The sequence below is a fragment of the Callorhinus ursinus genome, unplaced genomic scaffold, assembly GCF_003265705.2.
Source record: "Callorhinus ursinus isolate GAN/ISIS: 27379988/994484 unplaced genomic scaffold, GSC_fseal_2.0 scaffold9, whole genome shotgun sequence".
NCBI lineage: Eukaryota > Metazoa > Chordata > Mammalia > Carnivora > Otariidae > Callorhinus > Callorhinus ursinus.
The window spans coordinates 39,850,738-39,867,698 of record NW_027397071.1 but is presented as its reverse complement, the minus strand read 5'-3'; the positions used below and the strand labels follow the sequence as shown (position 1 = coordinate 39,867,698).

At 39.0% G+C, this 16,961-nt stretch overlaps 1 protein-coding gene across 1 annotated transcript in view; it reads right to left on the bottom strand.

Annotated features, from left to right (window-relative positions):
- ERICH3 (glutamate rich 3) overlaps positions 1-15,570 on the bottom strand; it is a 96,925-nt gene extending 81,355 nt beyond the window's left edge. The window contains exon 1 of the mRNA XM_073896519.1: positions 15,372-15,570. Coding sequence (XP_073752620.1) covers positions 15,372-15,394 — 23 coding nt within the window. The 5' untranslated portion in view covers positions 15,395-15,570. The remainder of the gene's footprint in view (positions 1-15,371) is intronic.
- Between the last annotated feature and the right edge of the window lie 1,391 nt (positions 15,571-16,961).

The following is a 16,961-nucleotide window of genomic DNA, read 5'->3' as shown; positions in this document are numbered from 1 at the left end:
AGAAGTATGCCTTACATAGTTTTATCCAGAAATTCATCGTCTAGATGCAGTATTTGACCAAAGGGGCTCATATACCCATTCAACCATTTCCTATCGCCAACAAAAAGAACATGAGGACTCTAGCAAATACATTGACATTTTCAGTAGCATTTCAATCAAGAAATTTTATGCAAGATATCTCTTTACATTGCCACAAATGGAAAGGTTCAACTCAGCTACCAATGTGGAAAAACTGATTACATCATTTTATGCTCAACAAAATCAAATGAGACTTAGGTGAATGAGCACAGTTTTATTACTGAAGATGAAGAGCCTAATCGAGAGGTGCTTTGCATTTCAGAGGTCACTAAATCTGCAATTTGTAGAGTTTGACAGTGTTCAAGGAGGGCCTACATCAAACCTCCACTGCCAAGCCAGGCTTCTAGCAATGACAACCAGATGAAATGTTTCTGCAACTCACTTACCAAGTCCTTGTATTGGGAAAGCAAGTTAAAATAATCATAGGATATTGTGGTTTGATTGTCATTATGTTACAATTCACAAGCAATGGAGCTCTACCTCCTGACTCATATGCCTTTCTCACTGTCCATCAAAAAGATTTGTAAGAATCCACAGAATTTCAGCTCTGTGAGGAAACTCATCATACTCAAGTCAACCAACTAAAACTAAGATTTTGAATCTCAGCAAGATTCTTAGCAAAGAAATTAATAAAATCTAAATGGGAACAACTTCTCCAAATAAAATAACTGAAAGCAGCACAAATAACCAGAAAAAATAAAGAAAAAATAAACTATGTAGCTTCCCATCACTGAAAACTGCACATCTGCCATTTAAGAGTGAGAAAATTTAAGAATAGACACCTTAACTCCTAATAGGTGCAATGATTTTCCTGTAGTTATTTAAGGCAAATAAATCTATATCAAATACTTCAGCCCACAGCAAATTTGATAAGATAGAAACGGATGAGATTTGGGGCTAGAAGGCTTGAGGTCAAATCCTAATTCTACCCCTTACAAGACGCATGACCCTAGTGAATTCAGTTTTCTTTTTTGCAGGTATCACCATGAAGTCAAATGCTGTGACTGCTTCCTGAAGTGGATGATCTAAGTTTACTGGCCTGGAAATGTATTTACCTGGATCCACGGGATTATAGAAATGACCACATGAGGTCTAATCAACTCTCTCATTTTACATTCAGGACACTGAGGTTATAAAAGTAGGCAAAGCTCATCAGTAAACTCAGATCCAAGGACTCAAAAAGAAGATGCCAGAATGTCACAGGAATTCCCATAGAATTGTACCTTTCCCTTTCCTTGGGCCCTTGTCTCGCTACCTTGCACCAGAATTTCTTTCATCATGTTTGATCACTCCGTTTAGATTCATATAAGATCCCTCTGTGTATCCCTCTCACAAGTTGTACGGTGGTGCCATATCTACAGTAAACACTTCACCAATACTTGTTGAATGAATGAGATTATCAGTCAGTTAATGTAAACAAAATATACTGGTCCAATTCCTTGACATATATCCTTTAAAAAAAATCCATGTGTTAGGATCATAACCTCTCTTCTGCTTCAGGATAATAACTGAAAGTAGTTTATGCCAAAAGAGGTTCAAAAGCACACTTTACATATTTTGGCTTTTTTAAAAAAAATTCAGAGCGCTCAGTGTGGAGGATCATGCTGACAATGTTAGTTTTGTTGTTTTGTTTTTGTCAAATAAATGCTTTTGCAGTGTGATACAAAATTGCATTGAAAGAAAAGTTCCTAAGGAGGTAGGAAAAAAAGAAAAACCTTTTGAGGAAACTTGAAGAAAGACGAATACAGAAAAGTAAATGACATAAGGGTCAATTATTTTCCAACCCTTAATAAGAAAATTCTTTGCCAACTAAAATTAGCCCATGAGCCTCTGCTGCCTGCCACTTTAATAGAGGGTGATTGAACTAATATTATATAAATGATTTTATATTACATTCTTCATTCTTTTTATTTGTATCCAAACCTGCCAGATCTTAGCAATTATGCTAAATATTGATTTACAATTTCTCTCAGCTTATCCCAACGATGTAGACAGATGAGAACCATAATATTATTTTATTTATAGCCTTAATATGATGGTTTGAAGTGACTAGTAAAAACAAAACTGTCTCCAACTGTGCTGACTGCTGGCGAGATAGTTTTGCAGTGTTCACAGATGAGGCAATAGGAAAACAGCGTGTGGGAAGTCAGTAGGCCTGGGACTCCCTAAGGTGGACAGTTCCCAAAAGAAGAGGTTTGAGCCTCTAAGCTCTTCTCTGGAGACTTAAGAATTTCAATTCTTTGGACAGAAAAAAATAAACTGTGGCCACTTAAAGAAATATGCATTAATAGAAAAATAGTATGCAAACCAAGGGAGATTAAGGAGGCTATTTGGAGAAAAGGTGACAGGAGGGAAAGTTCTAGAAACCAATAATTTTCATCACTAGTATTTATGGATCACTGAACGGTCTTATAGTGCACACAGTAAACACTCTATATAATATGAGCTATATGTTTTAAATCTCAAAACAACCCAGCAAAGTACTATTATCCACCCTCTTCACGGAAGAGTAAACTAAGGCATAGAGTGCTTGGATGAGCAGCTCATAACTAGTTAAAGGCAGATCCACAATTCAAATCAGGGACTGTTCTGCTTTAACCACTAAGCTGAACTGTGTTCTACAAGGTACAGTCGACAGTCCTGAAGAGCTCAGCCCAAAGAAGAGAAAGCATATGGGGGTCAGATAAGTGAATGGTTGACCTGTGAAAGATGCTAAGAAGGCAGGATGATCCCAAATGATGGGGGAAAGTACAGAGAGGACAGTTTGGCTTAACAAAAGGAACAACTGTTTAAAAGTCAAAGGAGTGGCCTTTAAGATGGTATGCCCAACGGGCCTGAGACTGGCCAGTTTTCAAATAGCCATGGAGGGTTTTAAGCATGGAAACAGCATGACTAGATTATTCTACCACCAACATCCTCCTGCGGTGTCTTGAGTAGGCAGAGTATGGTAGTTGAGAGTTTCGCTTCAAGTCCAATTTCCTGAGTTTGAATCTTAAACTATTTAACTATCTCAGCTACTGAGTAGATTAGCAAAGAGGGGCAAGGTACTTAACTTCCCTGTGCCTTATATTTTCCTCTGAAAATGGAAATAATAATAGTGCTATTTTCTAAAGTCATTTAGAGCATTAAATGAGTCATACTAAAAACTTAGCAAATTACCTATCACATTCTAAATGCTCAGTGGATGTTGGAAGTTACCACTGAGTTGATGTACTTTAAGAATTAGATGCTAAAGATTTAAGGATGTGCTAACTAACCTATCATTTCATAAAACATACATATATAAAACCATCACACTGTACACCTTAAACTTACATAGTGTTGTCAATTATATCTCAATAGAGCTGGAAAAATTAAACAAGAAAAAAAGACTTAAGCAACATATGCTTTTCACGAAGATCAATATAAACACACAAGAGCTGCCACTCACTGAGTCTCTACTATGTGCCAATGTTCCTGCAAGGAAGGTATTTATTAGCCCCAATTTTTGAAAGAGGAAAGTGAGGCACAGAGAAATTAACTTTCCTAAGGCCCCATAAGGCACAACAGAGATTCCAACCTATGTCTCTCTGACCCCAAAGATATTCCTCTTTCTACTATAGCATGTTCATCTCATATTTTTTTAATGAAACACTGATTTTCCTTGTGGAATATCATTCCTTTTCATTTAGAAGAACACACAACAATAAGATGATTTTCAGACCATTCCAAACTTTCAGAGACTTCAAGTCCTTGTTTGTGCCCCCTATGAAATGCTCTAACCTTCTGTCCACACTCCCCCGACAGTTTCTAAATTTCCTTGGACCTTGTCTCCCAGCTTGCTTCTTGAGCTCCCCTACTGCCTGAAATAGGATTTTGGGATATCTGGTTCCTGCCCCCAAGTTCTTGTATTTGGTCCTGAAACTTCAGACTTTACCTTTTTTTCTTCTGTGGGCTAATCTCTTCACCAAGGACTGGAACCTCAATACACCTCTACGTAGACTGCAGCCTCAGGTCAGCCTCATTCACTCTCTAAGCCCATTTCCTATTCTGGAAGATTCCAGTCTCGGCCAAAGCTCTAAGTCTCAAGTTTGACTGAGAGGAAAGAAAAATTTGTAGGAAAGAAAAATTTAACAGTGATAACCTTATATAAATCCCCATGAATTATGGTGAAAGAGCCATTTGCTGGTAGTTTGAGAGATTCCAGACTACTGATTTCAAGGGGAAGAAATATACAAACTCACTTTATAAAGGTTTATAAGATGAACAGAAATAAATCTGAAATTAATCTGACTTAGAATTAAAGGCAAAGATCTTTCACTTAAAAAAAGAACCAAAAAACCAAAACCAAACCAAAACAAACCTAGTGTGTATATTTAGTGTTGTATCTGAGTTTCTAAAAATGAGCAAGAGACAATAAGTGGAACCTAACAGCAAAACCAAATTTGAGGTATCAATTTCTCAGGCCAGGCCAGCTTTCACTTGGTTTTATAGCATCCTTGCCTGCTCCTAAGAAGATGTCAGCTCAATAAATAAGCAAATGTTGTCTCCTCTCACTTATTCAAAGTCATAACAGGCAATGACAACTACAATGATAATACAGGTCTCCCTGCTAACCGAAAGTAGAGCGTTCCTGTGAAGTCTTTCGTAAACCAAAATGGCGTAAAGCAAAGAAGCAATCGTCATTGATTTACATGAAAACATTTTTGAGTATTCCCAGAAATAACCTCCCATAAGCATTTCTGATACCTTAGAACACATCTTGCTAATGAATGAGCAAACTAAATCAATACAAAGCACAGATACCAACAGAGTTCAAAGCTGTGGTGGCTAATGCCGACATGCTGAGTGTAGTTCCCAGAGAAAGTGCTTGGCGGGGCCACTCTTGCTGCTTAGAATGTGTGCTGCCTCCCAAAAGGCCCGCTGCAAACACATGCTAGACGCTGTTTTGCTTTTCACCTTGATTTCTAAAGGCAAAAGTCTTCTTCAGACTTCTTTCTGTTAGCAAAAACAGGTCCTCTGTGGGTCTTTAGAGAAGTGGTTTAATGAAAACTTAGGAAAAGCAAGGGATATCTGTACCATGCACTTACAGAGTACTTTTTACTCTCTTTAAATATTTCCGGATACTGTATGTATCTGTATGTATCTTTTATATATGTATCCAAAATATTTCCCCAAAATTAATCTCTCCAGAATGCCTTGTCCAATTAATCCAACTCTACATCTAGCTCAGGACTTCGGTGTGCAAGTTCTCTTACAGAAATTCGGGCTTATTTATGTACATTAGTACCTATCCCAGTGCTACCAAGCACTAAGTCAGCATATTTAACACTATATGGGAGGCCCAGTGTTAAATGTTTTAGAGGATTTCATTTAATCCTCACAACTACACAACAGACATATTTTCCACATGGATGAAAAAAAAAAACAATCAAGAATCAGAGGGATTATGCAGAATTCATGTAGGGCCACACAACAGCTGAGTCGCAAATCTGAGCTCAGACCATAGCCTGGAGCTAGACAGCTAACTACTAACGCACTACAGTGCAGGATACTGTGGACTGGTCCCAGAAGCCATTCCCAAACCTTCTCCTTTGTCTGTCTCCCACTGAGGTTGTAAAGGTCAATACACTCTTTCCCACACTCCCTTGCAGGTAGGCATGCCCATTGATGCAGTTCTGGTCAATGAGATATTAAAGGAAAGTGCTGGAATGTTCTGGAAATGTTTTCCTCCTTGATTAAAAAAATCTTCTTGGGGCGCCTGTGTGGTTTAGTTGTTTAAGCCTCTGCCTTTGGCTCAGGTCATGATCCCAGGGTCCTGGGATTGAGTCCCACATGGGGCTACTTGCTCAGCTGGGAGCCTTCTTCTCCCTCTGCCTGCCCCCCCCCTTGTTCTCTCTCTCTCTGACTCTCTGACAAATAAATAAAATCTTTTTAAAAACTCCTTCTTTCAGCCATCTTTTTCCTTTCTGTTTTGGATGCTTTTATAAAAATATAATGACTGGATCTAGGGTAATCGTCTTGCTACCATAAGGAAAAGACCAAGAAAATTGTACAGGTAAGGACCCAAGTCCTGATATTACAAAAAAAAAAAATTAAATCACCTACCTCCAGACTACTTGTGAAATAAATAATAAATGTTGTTATGGTTTAAGGCACTGTTCATTTGGTTTTCTGTTACTTCCAGTTAAATGTATTCTTAACTGATACAATTACCCTGCTGCCCTTGGACAGCAAAACTCAATGACGTTCAGTGACTTTTGAAACCTTTTTTTAAAAAAAAGTCACTACTTAGGTTTTCTTCAAGAACTCAGATGAATTTCTGGAACACAGTAAGTGCTTAAAATGGTAGCTTAGTAACTAGTACATACTCGCACTTGGTAAATATTAATTGAATGAATGAGCAAATGTATTCTTGAAATTAATCACAAATGATCACTAACATAGGAGACTTATGTCAGCAATGACTGAGCTAAGTGCAAGGCATAGTCCTGAAGTACATGAAGGACCAAAATATGTAGAGACGTATGGTCTCTACCCTCAAAACATTTGTAGTTACAAGGGAAATATGAAGACAACTGGAATGCTATGAGGGAATTGCCCTCCTGGTACTTGTTGGTGTAACTTTAAAAACAATACTGTCTTAGAAACAGCTTTTCAAACAATATAGCTTTATCAGTATAGCTTTAAAAGTAGGATAATACATAGGAAAATGGAGAAAAAATAAAATGACAAAAAAACCTAACTATGATCATTAGTGGGAGGATTTCAAGAAATTTTTCTTTTATTTTTTGCTCAAAGTAGAAATTTTTCAAAATACAGATAAGTATAAGGAAGAAAATAAAAAATAACTTGTATCCCTAGTACCTAGAAACTTGAGATCCCCTCTAAGTCTATTATTCTCATTTAGAGCAGATTATTTTTATTTGAATCTAAACAACAGAAACAATATTACTGTAAACTCTTGGAGCAAGCTATGAAGAGAGACAACTTCTTAATATGAGAGCCACATAATATTCACAAATATAAAATATTATAATCCATGGCATATAGAGAATGTCAGATTAACTGCTACTATAAAACACTATGATTCAATTCAATTTAAAATCCTTAGTTTTTAATGCTGTTTCATAACTACTGTGTGCAATTTATATTGTCTGTTTAGTTCCCTGCTGTCTTTTCCTTTGTTTCAATATTTTGCCCTAAGAATTTTCATCAATTTATAAATGTTTATTACTATTGTAAGAAAATAAAAACAGTCACAGAAAAATGGATCACCAGCTTAAAATGTTCAATTTTCTATCCCAACTAGTGTAAGATGCTGAGAGGTAGGGAGTAATTTGATTACGAATCAGACTAAACAGAAAAGTTCAATACTTACCAGTAGAGACCATTGAGTTATTATCTTAATTACTTCTCCTCACTAGTGCTTTAATCATACTTTCTGTTTGCTTTGAGTTTTATCTCCCTTTTCAACTTTTGGCTTCCAATCTTCACTCTTCATGAGCCTCATATTGTTAAATCATTTATCTCCAATGACTACATTTCTCATAAAGGCCATTTTTAACTTTTGCAGAACCAAGCATAAAGAGCATCAGCAGTGACAGACAGTTTGTATTAGTGCGGGAGGGCTGTCATAATGAAGATTCACAGACTGGGGGGCTTAAACAACAGAAACTTATTGTCTCACAGTTCTGGAGACTAGACGTCCAAGATCAAGTTGTCAACACGGTTGGTCTTTCTGAAAGCCACGAGGGAAAGATTTGTTCCAGGCCTCGCTCTTTAGCTTACAGATGGCCGTTTTTCTCCCTCTATCTTCACATGGTCTTCTTTCTCTGTGTGTGTCTATGTCCTAACCTCTTCTTATAAGGACACCAGTCATATGAGATTAATGACCCCACTGACCTCATTTAACCAAAATTACCTCTTAAAGACCATATCTCAAAATACAGTCACATCTGAGGTGCTGGGAGTTGGCATGTTACATATGAATTTGGGTGGGGGTACAATTCGGCCCATAACACAAGCACAGTGAAAAAGACGACCAGTTGACATATGTAACTTGGATTTAGATAGAAACAAGGAATATATTTCTTGAGTAAAAAGAAACCCACACTTTGATTCCAAATTATCTGTGTTGGCAAACAGAGATGGGTCAGTGATGATCCATCCGAAAGGGGAACAGATACTTCTGGATCCTACCATATCCATGTAGGTAGTTTGGATGGATATGGAGCAGATAATGAAGCTCTCCAAAGAGATCCCCCAAAGCACTGGGCAGAAGAAGAAATTGCACCTCACGGTAATCTGCCCATAGACCAAAAAAGAGTTAACCATACAAAAGAGACCGGGAGACAAGAAGAGTGAGGGTCAGAGGAGACTTTAAAGAGAATGAGAAGTTATTAAGGAAGCCTGACCCATACATCTACACTTTGAAATGTTCTTCACTTTTAAAGTATGTGTCTTGTGGCTCACTATAAAAGCAATGCTTTGACAACGACTCTCAAAAAACTTCTAATCCTAATATTGATGGAATTTCAGTAAGGCATGATTTTTCAAGCTGCATCTACTGAACTTGTAACATCTTTTTCTCCTCTTTTCTCTGGAAAGGCATTAATCCAGAAAGGCAAGCTCTCAGGTGAATTACTTTAATCTCAATATATTTTCTAATATAACAACCTGCAGCAATGATGTTGTCAATGAAGGATGTGTTCCCTAATTGGAATTCTTGGAAGAAGAGAGTTATTTAGAGCTTCTAGCTAGGAAAAAAAACCAAAAGGCTTCTGATCAGTTAGAAACCAGAGGTATAGTGGAATCCTACCTAACATTTGGGTTGACTTTTTTAGTTAGCACAAGATGCAAATGTTTTATATGGTAAAAAATATTCTTAAAAATCATGAGCTTAATCCATAAAGTACGATAGCCATGGTTTTGTGTATGCCGCACCACTCAGTAATTCTTTGTATGCATAAGTTTCAGAACCACAGAGATAGGCCAAAGCAAGGAACTAAAGAAAAATCAAAATGCAGTGTCTATACACTCAAGTAAGTCGCCTTTGAGGGCATTGCCCAAGTCTTATTCCATGCAATCAGGACCAGTAATTGATCATTCAAGCCAAAAATTAATTTAATGAGGTAACTATATACAATCCATTTACCTTAAATAGTTTATTTTAACTGAAAGCATAATATCTGTCAGTTCACTATATTTATTTTTGTTTGTAGTGCCCAAGGGTTCTACTTTGACTGTGACTCAATTGATTGTCCCTCTTCCCTTCTCCTTTTGAAAAATATAAATCATATTCATAATATATCACTTGGGACTTCAAGTTTAGGGAAAGGTGACAAAGATGCTTACAAATCTATATGAATATTGAATCCTAGATTTTTTTCTTTTTTACAGATTTTAACCCCACCTAATTAAACAGTTTATTTTAAACCCATGGACATTTATGGAATCATTCCAAAGCCTACACTATTTTCAACTATTTGTGGGGAGAACTGAGTAGATCATTGGCAGGAAAGATCCAATAATTCAATCTGCATACTACTTCTCTTGGTCTGTACCAAAATTATTTATTAAAGTTAAAAAGATTATTTCAGTACTATCTTCCAGAATCTAAAATTTTCATTGAAAATGGTACCTCTGGAAACTTAAAGTCTTGAAGATACATAAACAACCAGACCCAGATTATTTGAGGCTGATTCTGAGTTTGAAAATTAGGTCACAGAAGTTTTGTTTTCTTATCTCCCTGAAAAACTGTTTGTAGTTATTAATAATCAGAATAAGTTGGGGGAGTCTCCACTTTTCGCAGTTAGAGAGACCTTCCTTCAGCAGAGATTCTGAGAAAGGAAGTGGGGTGCTACAGTAGACTGCATCTGACAGTACCCTGTTCTCTACACAAGAAGTGTACATACTGGGATATGCACATTCCTTGGATACCTAAAGACTTTCCTAAGGGAACCCGGGCAAGGACAGTTTTAGGGGAATTAATTTCTAGACCCTCTAGTTTCTTCTGTGCTCTCCTAAAACTGATCTGACTGAAAATGCACTTCCACATCATATTGATCCACACCCCCCTTCCCTTTTATAATCACCTTTCCATGTTTACAAAAGAAAGGCACACCCCTCACCACCTGGTGTCTTATTAGGGTGCACTGAACTTAGAAGGATATCTGAAAAGTAAAAGGACAACCTGGAGTATTGCATACATGTTAATACAACAAGTGCTTTCATGACTGGGCAACAAATATGATTGCAAGTACTGTCCAACCCTTTGCTTTCAACACAAGTGAAGGATCACATTTGAAAGATCACTGAAAACATTTTTTGGCAATAGATCACTATGTGATTTTTGGCAATATAACTCTGAAGAAATTCAAAGAATTGAGTGATGTTGTACAAACAAATCCCTTTCCAATCCCATCTATGTATGTGAACAAGTTTGTTAAGCAAAGGAATAAGAGATGACATCCCATCTATAACAAAAAGAGCAGATTCTATAACAGATGATCAGAGAAGAAGTCAAGACAAATGAACATATTCAATTCACCTCGTTTAATCAGAAACAATTTATTCCTGAAGTTAAATTGTTATTATGTAACAGGAGGGTGAGTAGAAACTACTCAATTTGAATTCAATATTTAATGACTTCTGATTTTCTGTGTGACAGAGATAATTTTGGTGGTGGGAGAGTGGTGAGCAACGAACAGACTAGAATGTTACTACAGCCATATAAATCACTACACTTTGCTAGGAAGGCAGACACCACAATAAATCTAGTTAGCATTCATCACCACACAGTTACAAATTTTGTGTGTATAAGAACTTTTAAGATTTAGCAACTTTCGGGTGCCTGGGTGGCTCAGTTGGTTAAGCGACTGCCTTCGGCTCAGGTCATGATCCTGGAGTCCTGGGATCGAGTCCCGCATCGGGCTCCCTGCTCGGCAGGGAGTCTGCTTCTCCCTCTGACCCTCTTCCCTCTCGTGCTATCTCTCATTCTCTCTCTCAAATAAAAATAAATTAAAAAAAAAAAAAAAAAAGATTTAGCAACTTTCAATTTTAAAAAACTTTTAGCAACTTAAGATTTAGCAACTTTCAAATTAAAAAAAAATAGTCTTATTAGCTATTATCACCATGATGTGCATTACATCGCCATGATTTATGTATCAACTGGAAGTTTGTACCTTTTGACTCCCTTCACTCATTTCACCACCACCCTTCCTTCACCCAGCCCCATCTCCGCCAACAACCAATCTGTTCTGTTCTCTGTTTCTATTAGTTCATTTGTTGTTGTTGTTGTTGTTATTGTTTTGGATTCCACATATAAGTGAGATCATACAGTATTTATGTTGATCATTTTGCGGGACATAACAAATAGCGCATTATTATATCGTACACCTGAAACTAGTGTTATATGTTAATTTTATCACAATTTTTAAGAAAATACCCTGTTGAACCAAACAAACAAAAAAGGCAGAGACAAAGTACAATGAGAACTCCAATTGTAAATGGCATGGTGGGTTGATAATTTGTTGTCACTTTTGGAGATATATATATATATATATATCCACTATCTAAAAATTGACAGTTTTACTCCCAGCAGTTTTCACCTGCCTTTGATGAAGAAGGACTGAGTTATCAGCCAAGTACTAGGGATGTGTTAATTCTTTCTATACCACACTTCAGTATACAGATGGTCCCCAACTTACAATGGTTTGGCTTATGATTTTTTGACTTTACGATGGTACCTAAATATGACCCAGAAGAAACCATTTTGAATTCTGAATTCTCATCTTTTCCCTGGCTAGCAATATGGGGGATGATAGCCTCTGGTGATCCTGGCAGTGGTAGCTCCCAGTCAGCTCTAAGTCACCAGGATAAAAAACTGATACACTTAAACCGCCCTGTATGTACCCAGATAGCCATTCTGTTTTTCACCTTCGGTATACCATTCAATAGACTGCATGAGATATTTACCACTATATTATACAATAGGCTTTGTGTGAGATGACTTTACTCAAATATATAGGCTAACGTAATTGTTCCGACCACATTTAAGGTAGGCAAGGCTATGATGCTCAGTAGGTTCTGTGTATTAAGTGCATTTTGGACTTACATTACAATGGGTTTATTGGATCGTAACCCCGTGATAAGTCGAGGGAGATCTGTACTCTGTCAGTACAGAAACATTTGTTTACATTAAAAAGATTTACAATAATAGGTCTAAATTTTAAAAAAGTGTGTCTAAACCTTGGAGCAATCTTTCCAAGCATACATCTTCTGCATTTTTATCTTGTCATAAACCATAATGCTCCCCATTCTTCCAATTCCTCAAAGCAAATTTACAGATGAGTGTGACTATCTCTACTTAGAGCCAAGCTTATCTTTCACACAGGGAGTCAGCTTCACATGGATTCACTGACGATCCTTTGAAGGAGTTAGAAGAGCCGTATCATTTCATCCTCATGCATGACTGAGGGGTATAATATCCCCATTCCACCTCCAGGACTAGAGTGCAACCCACAGACACGTGCACACGCACAGAAAGAGCAACCCAGGGTGAGATTTAGCAAAGCTAAGGGACTATCAGTTGAAATTTCCCACTCTAAAACAATTGCATCAGAGATGGCAGTGCCAGGAGCCATGTTTTATAGTTGACTTCCCCCAAATTACAATGCAGCTCAGATTCAAAGTCTCTATTATAATCTTTGGCAGAAGTTTTTAAGACCATTTTTATTTACTCCAAACTCTATCTGAACTAAGTCAGCACAGGCCCTTTGCAATTTTTATATCAAGTGTTTCATGCTGTACTTAAGTGAGCAGTGGAACTCCAAGGAAGCACCAAGAGAAAGCATCAGGGCATCACTTATTGATTGGTGGAATTTTAGGGATTCGAAATTTCTGTTTTATTGTACCACTGCACTTCATTACCATTTATCCTTAAAATGTAATAAGTACAAACTACTTCAGCAATGATGGAAAAGCTTTCTCAGCTTTAATGAAACCTTTTATTTGCTACTGAATCTTTTATTATTTCCAAATGGTGGCATAGGCAAGAAAATAAACCCTACTTATATTGACAAGAAACTTCAGCAATTTGAATAATTTTGTTCTTGGATGAATTCTAAGGCATTTAGAGTTGTTATTCTTACGTTTATTGTTTTCATTTACTTTTGATGAACTAAAAACAAAATAATACACATATACACGTTACTACAAAGTAATTTTCTATATATCAACATGCTAGATAGCTATGTAAAGCAATCACTTGTCAGATGTTGGTCTGATCTGGATAGGAATTTCTATATATCTAGGGCTCCAATACATCTCAGCTATTGGCCATGAGACGCAATGCAGTATAATTGTACAGTGCACAAGCTCTGAAACTGGACGGCCTAGTTTTGCTTTCCAGCCCTGACACCTGCCTACCTGTGAGACCTTTCGAAATTTTCAGATCTTAGTTTCCTTCCCTGTGAGAATGAGGGTGACTAGAACCTGCCTCATGAAATGGGTGGGAAAATTAAACGAGGTATATCATGTGAAGCATTATTTTACAGCGTGGCACATGGTAAACACTTGTTCAGCTCTAGTATGCTTTTCATATGTGAATACATCCACTTCCAGACTGGAGGGAGTGTCAGAACACACCATTCATTCAACAAACATTTACTGAGCTTTACCTTACGCATAACATGGTCCTAGGTAAAGGAGGCACAAAGATTAATAAGACATAGTGCCTACTCTCCAGGAGCTTACAATTTTAGTGCAAAATTATTGTTACCATCTTAATATTTTTCTCGAAGAGTACCACAAAGCATACTCCTTCCCTAGATATAAATTTTCCTTTTTTCCAATGTGCTTGGAACTAACGGAGCTTCAGAAAAATTTCCCTTCAGTTTCTGAAATCTTAATCATGCACAATTTAATAAGCAGCTACAGGTTTTTCCACATTTTAAAATGGATGATTAAATGGCCTAATAAGATTCTAACTTAGCCAAAAACTCGAAAAACAGGAAGACAACCATGACTGACACATTCATTTTCCCGAATGTGGACATACTGCAAACAGCAGCTGCAGAAAAATAGGACCATTTACATCCCACATGACCCACGGCTAACTAAAATTGCACAGGAGTTCAGCATCAAAGTGTTAAAGTACCTAAACTAAATTCAATTTGAGATAAAATGAGAAGCTTGTTTAGTTGGAGCTACACTGCTTTCCAAAAAAAGTTCTGAAATTGACTTCCAACATGGCACCTTGTATACCTCCAGTTTTTTAAACATTCTGTTTACGTCATTACACTCAGTGAATTCATTAAAAAATAAAATCTTTAAGTTCGACTATAAATCCTAAACACAATGACTAATGTGGTATTTCAGACATCACAAACTCCAAATGATCTTAAATATGTTGTCCTCTACTAATTTGCTGCTCTTGAAAAGGTGCAATAAATCCAATTAAAAAGGAAAACATTTTCAAATTAGTTGCAAGATCAACTAGGATATTATCTGCTTACTAGATGTATCATAATAAAAAAACCACCTAATATGCATTACATTGTTTAATTTGGGAGGAAATTGGATATTCTCCCTTCCAATAAAAGGACCAAGACCTTTTATTTTTTAAACAACATCCAATAATGACTGTGTTAACTTTCTAGAATAGATTAAATAATTGCCAAATACATCTTCTGAGGAGTCACCCTGCCCAAAGCAACAGATCATGTGTAAACACACAAGGACACAATTCCTTCCTTCTCTCCTTCCTCTTCAGTATCATACCACCTTCCCTGGTCAAAACCCTTTTAAGGATCTCTATGACCCTGAAATAAGGGGCACCCCTCAAAATAGAACCTCCCTCGACATTAAGTCAACTCACACCTCGTTTCTCTGCAAGACGCCACAGTGAAAATTTATCTCTCCTTCCCAAAGCTCCAAACGAATGCGTATTTTGGTGACCTCTACTTTTGCATTCAAACACATGTCCCATGCCACGGGATCTTTTTGATCCCAGCTAACGTCCCTGCTTAATGTATGCGTTTTTCACATCCATTTTTTAATCCTTCCAGAGTGAAAATTTCAAAGAGGCGAACGTTGGTAAAAGAAGCGAGGAAAGGGAGGGAGGAGATAGGAAGCCTGGGATTTCTGCCATCCTCAGCGCAACCTAGAATCCGTATTATTTGTTTCTTCTTCCCCAGCCTCCCTCTCGCTTCCCCCTCTCGCCCCTTCCCCCGCAGCGGGAGGGAGGAGGAGGGGCCGCTGGCTGAAGCCGCCACTTGCCGCGGGGTGGAAAAGCTCCAGTTGTCACTTACCCAGCCGGGTGAGAATGGCTCATTTTTGCAGCATCCCTTTTGGACCCGCGGCAGGTGCGGAGGTCAGGTGCGCGGGGCCCTGTGCGCGCGGCCCTGTGCGCGCTGGCGCAGCGACACTTGCGCTCGCGGGGTGGCTCCGCAATGCGGTCGCCCGTGCGCGGGCCACCGGAGCTGGGCCGCCGCCGCCGCAGAGCTGCCCCGTGCCTCCCGGGCCCCCACCCGCTGGCGGTATCCACAGCCTCGCGGTTGCTAAGGGAGGAGGGAAGGCGAGCGTGGAGGTTCTGGAAAGGCCCGGGGCGCTGCTGGAGCGGAGCCTAGGGAAGCTGGAAGGGCAGCTCAGCTAATGTGGGAGGAGACCCAGGCCCCTGTTCTGTTGCCCTGGGTGCGGGTTCCCCAGGCACCTGTAATCTGGAAACAACACACACACACACACACACACACACACTCTCTCTCTCTCTCTCTCTCTCTCTCTCTCTCTCTCTCTCTCACTCACTCAGGCACACCCATTTAGGCTGCTGTGCTTCCTGCTAGGCCCTGGGGAAGGAAGGGCTGGGTGGTGGCTACACGTCGGGTAATGGAAGTCCAGGGCTGCTCCACGGTGATGCATGGACATTCAGTTGTAAAACAGTCCCTAGACTGCAAGTTCAAGGGAAAGAAAGAGGTCTTTCTCAATCTGGCGTTTTGATTTTGATTCTGATCTCGAAGGCATGGCAATCCCTTCATTTCCTCTTTGGAAAATCTCCATCCTTGCTCCTACTGAGGTCCCCACTCCCAGCAGGCAGTGCCCATAGGTCTGAAGTTCAGAAGGTGGGATGGTGCAGTTTCTCAGGAGCATGCTAGAATTGCACTTGTATGTGAATCCAGCACAGGGAAGGCAGGGCTTCCGTGAAGAAGCCTGGATTTACAGGAGAGGCCCTTGGTGTGGAGGAAGCTTAAAGCACTGGACTTAGATGACCTTTCCTGCGTCCTGTTTTACTTTGTCAGGTTGTTTGTTGCAGGACTTGATCTCTGGCCTCAGGTTCCTCCTGCGTAAGGGACAGGCTGGACACATCCATGGTGACTGAGCCCTCCATGGATCTCCATTCTAGCTCAAACACTTACAGGCATTCTGCTTTCCCACACATCATAAAGACCCACTGAGCATGTCAGAGTCCGGTTTCCTTCACTTGATATTCAAGTCCCTCATCACTGGACCCCTGAGTCCGTCATCAGTCCCACTGTAACCACTTTCTCCCCTTCTGCTACCCTGACCTCTAGCAAAACCAAATCTCTAACCATCCTGTGAATGGGAACATACTTCTTCCCTTAATCCCTGGACAAACTTCCATGCATCTTTCAACACTTAGCTTGCACACCACCTTCTCTGATATCCTCGGGTGTGCTGATGACTCCTACGTCTGGGGCCCCGCTCTACCTGACGTACCTCTGTTTTACACCCCGACTCTGCATGACTGCACTTGCTGGCAGATGGCTGTCTCTTCTACTTGAACGTGAGCGCCTCTATTTCACATGGTACATGGATTTTATTTCTCGATCTTCTTGGAAGCAAACACTAATTCAACAAACATTTGGCAAATAAATGAAGGAAAC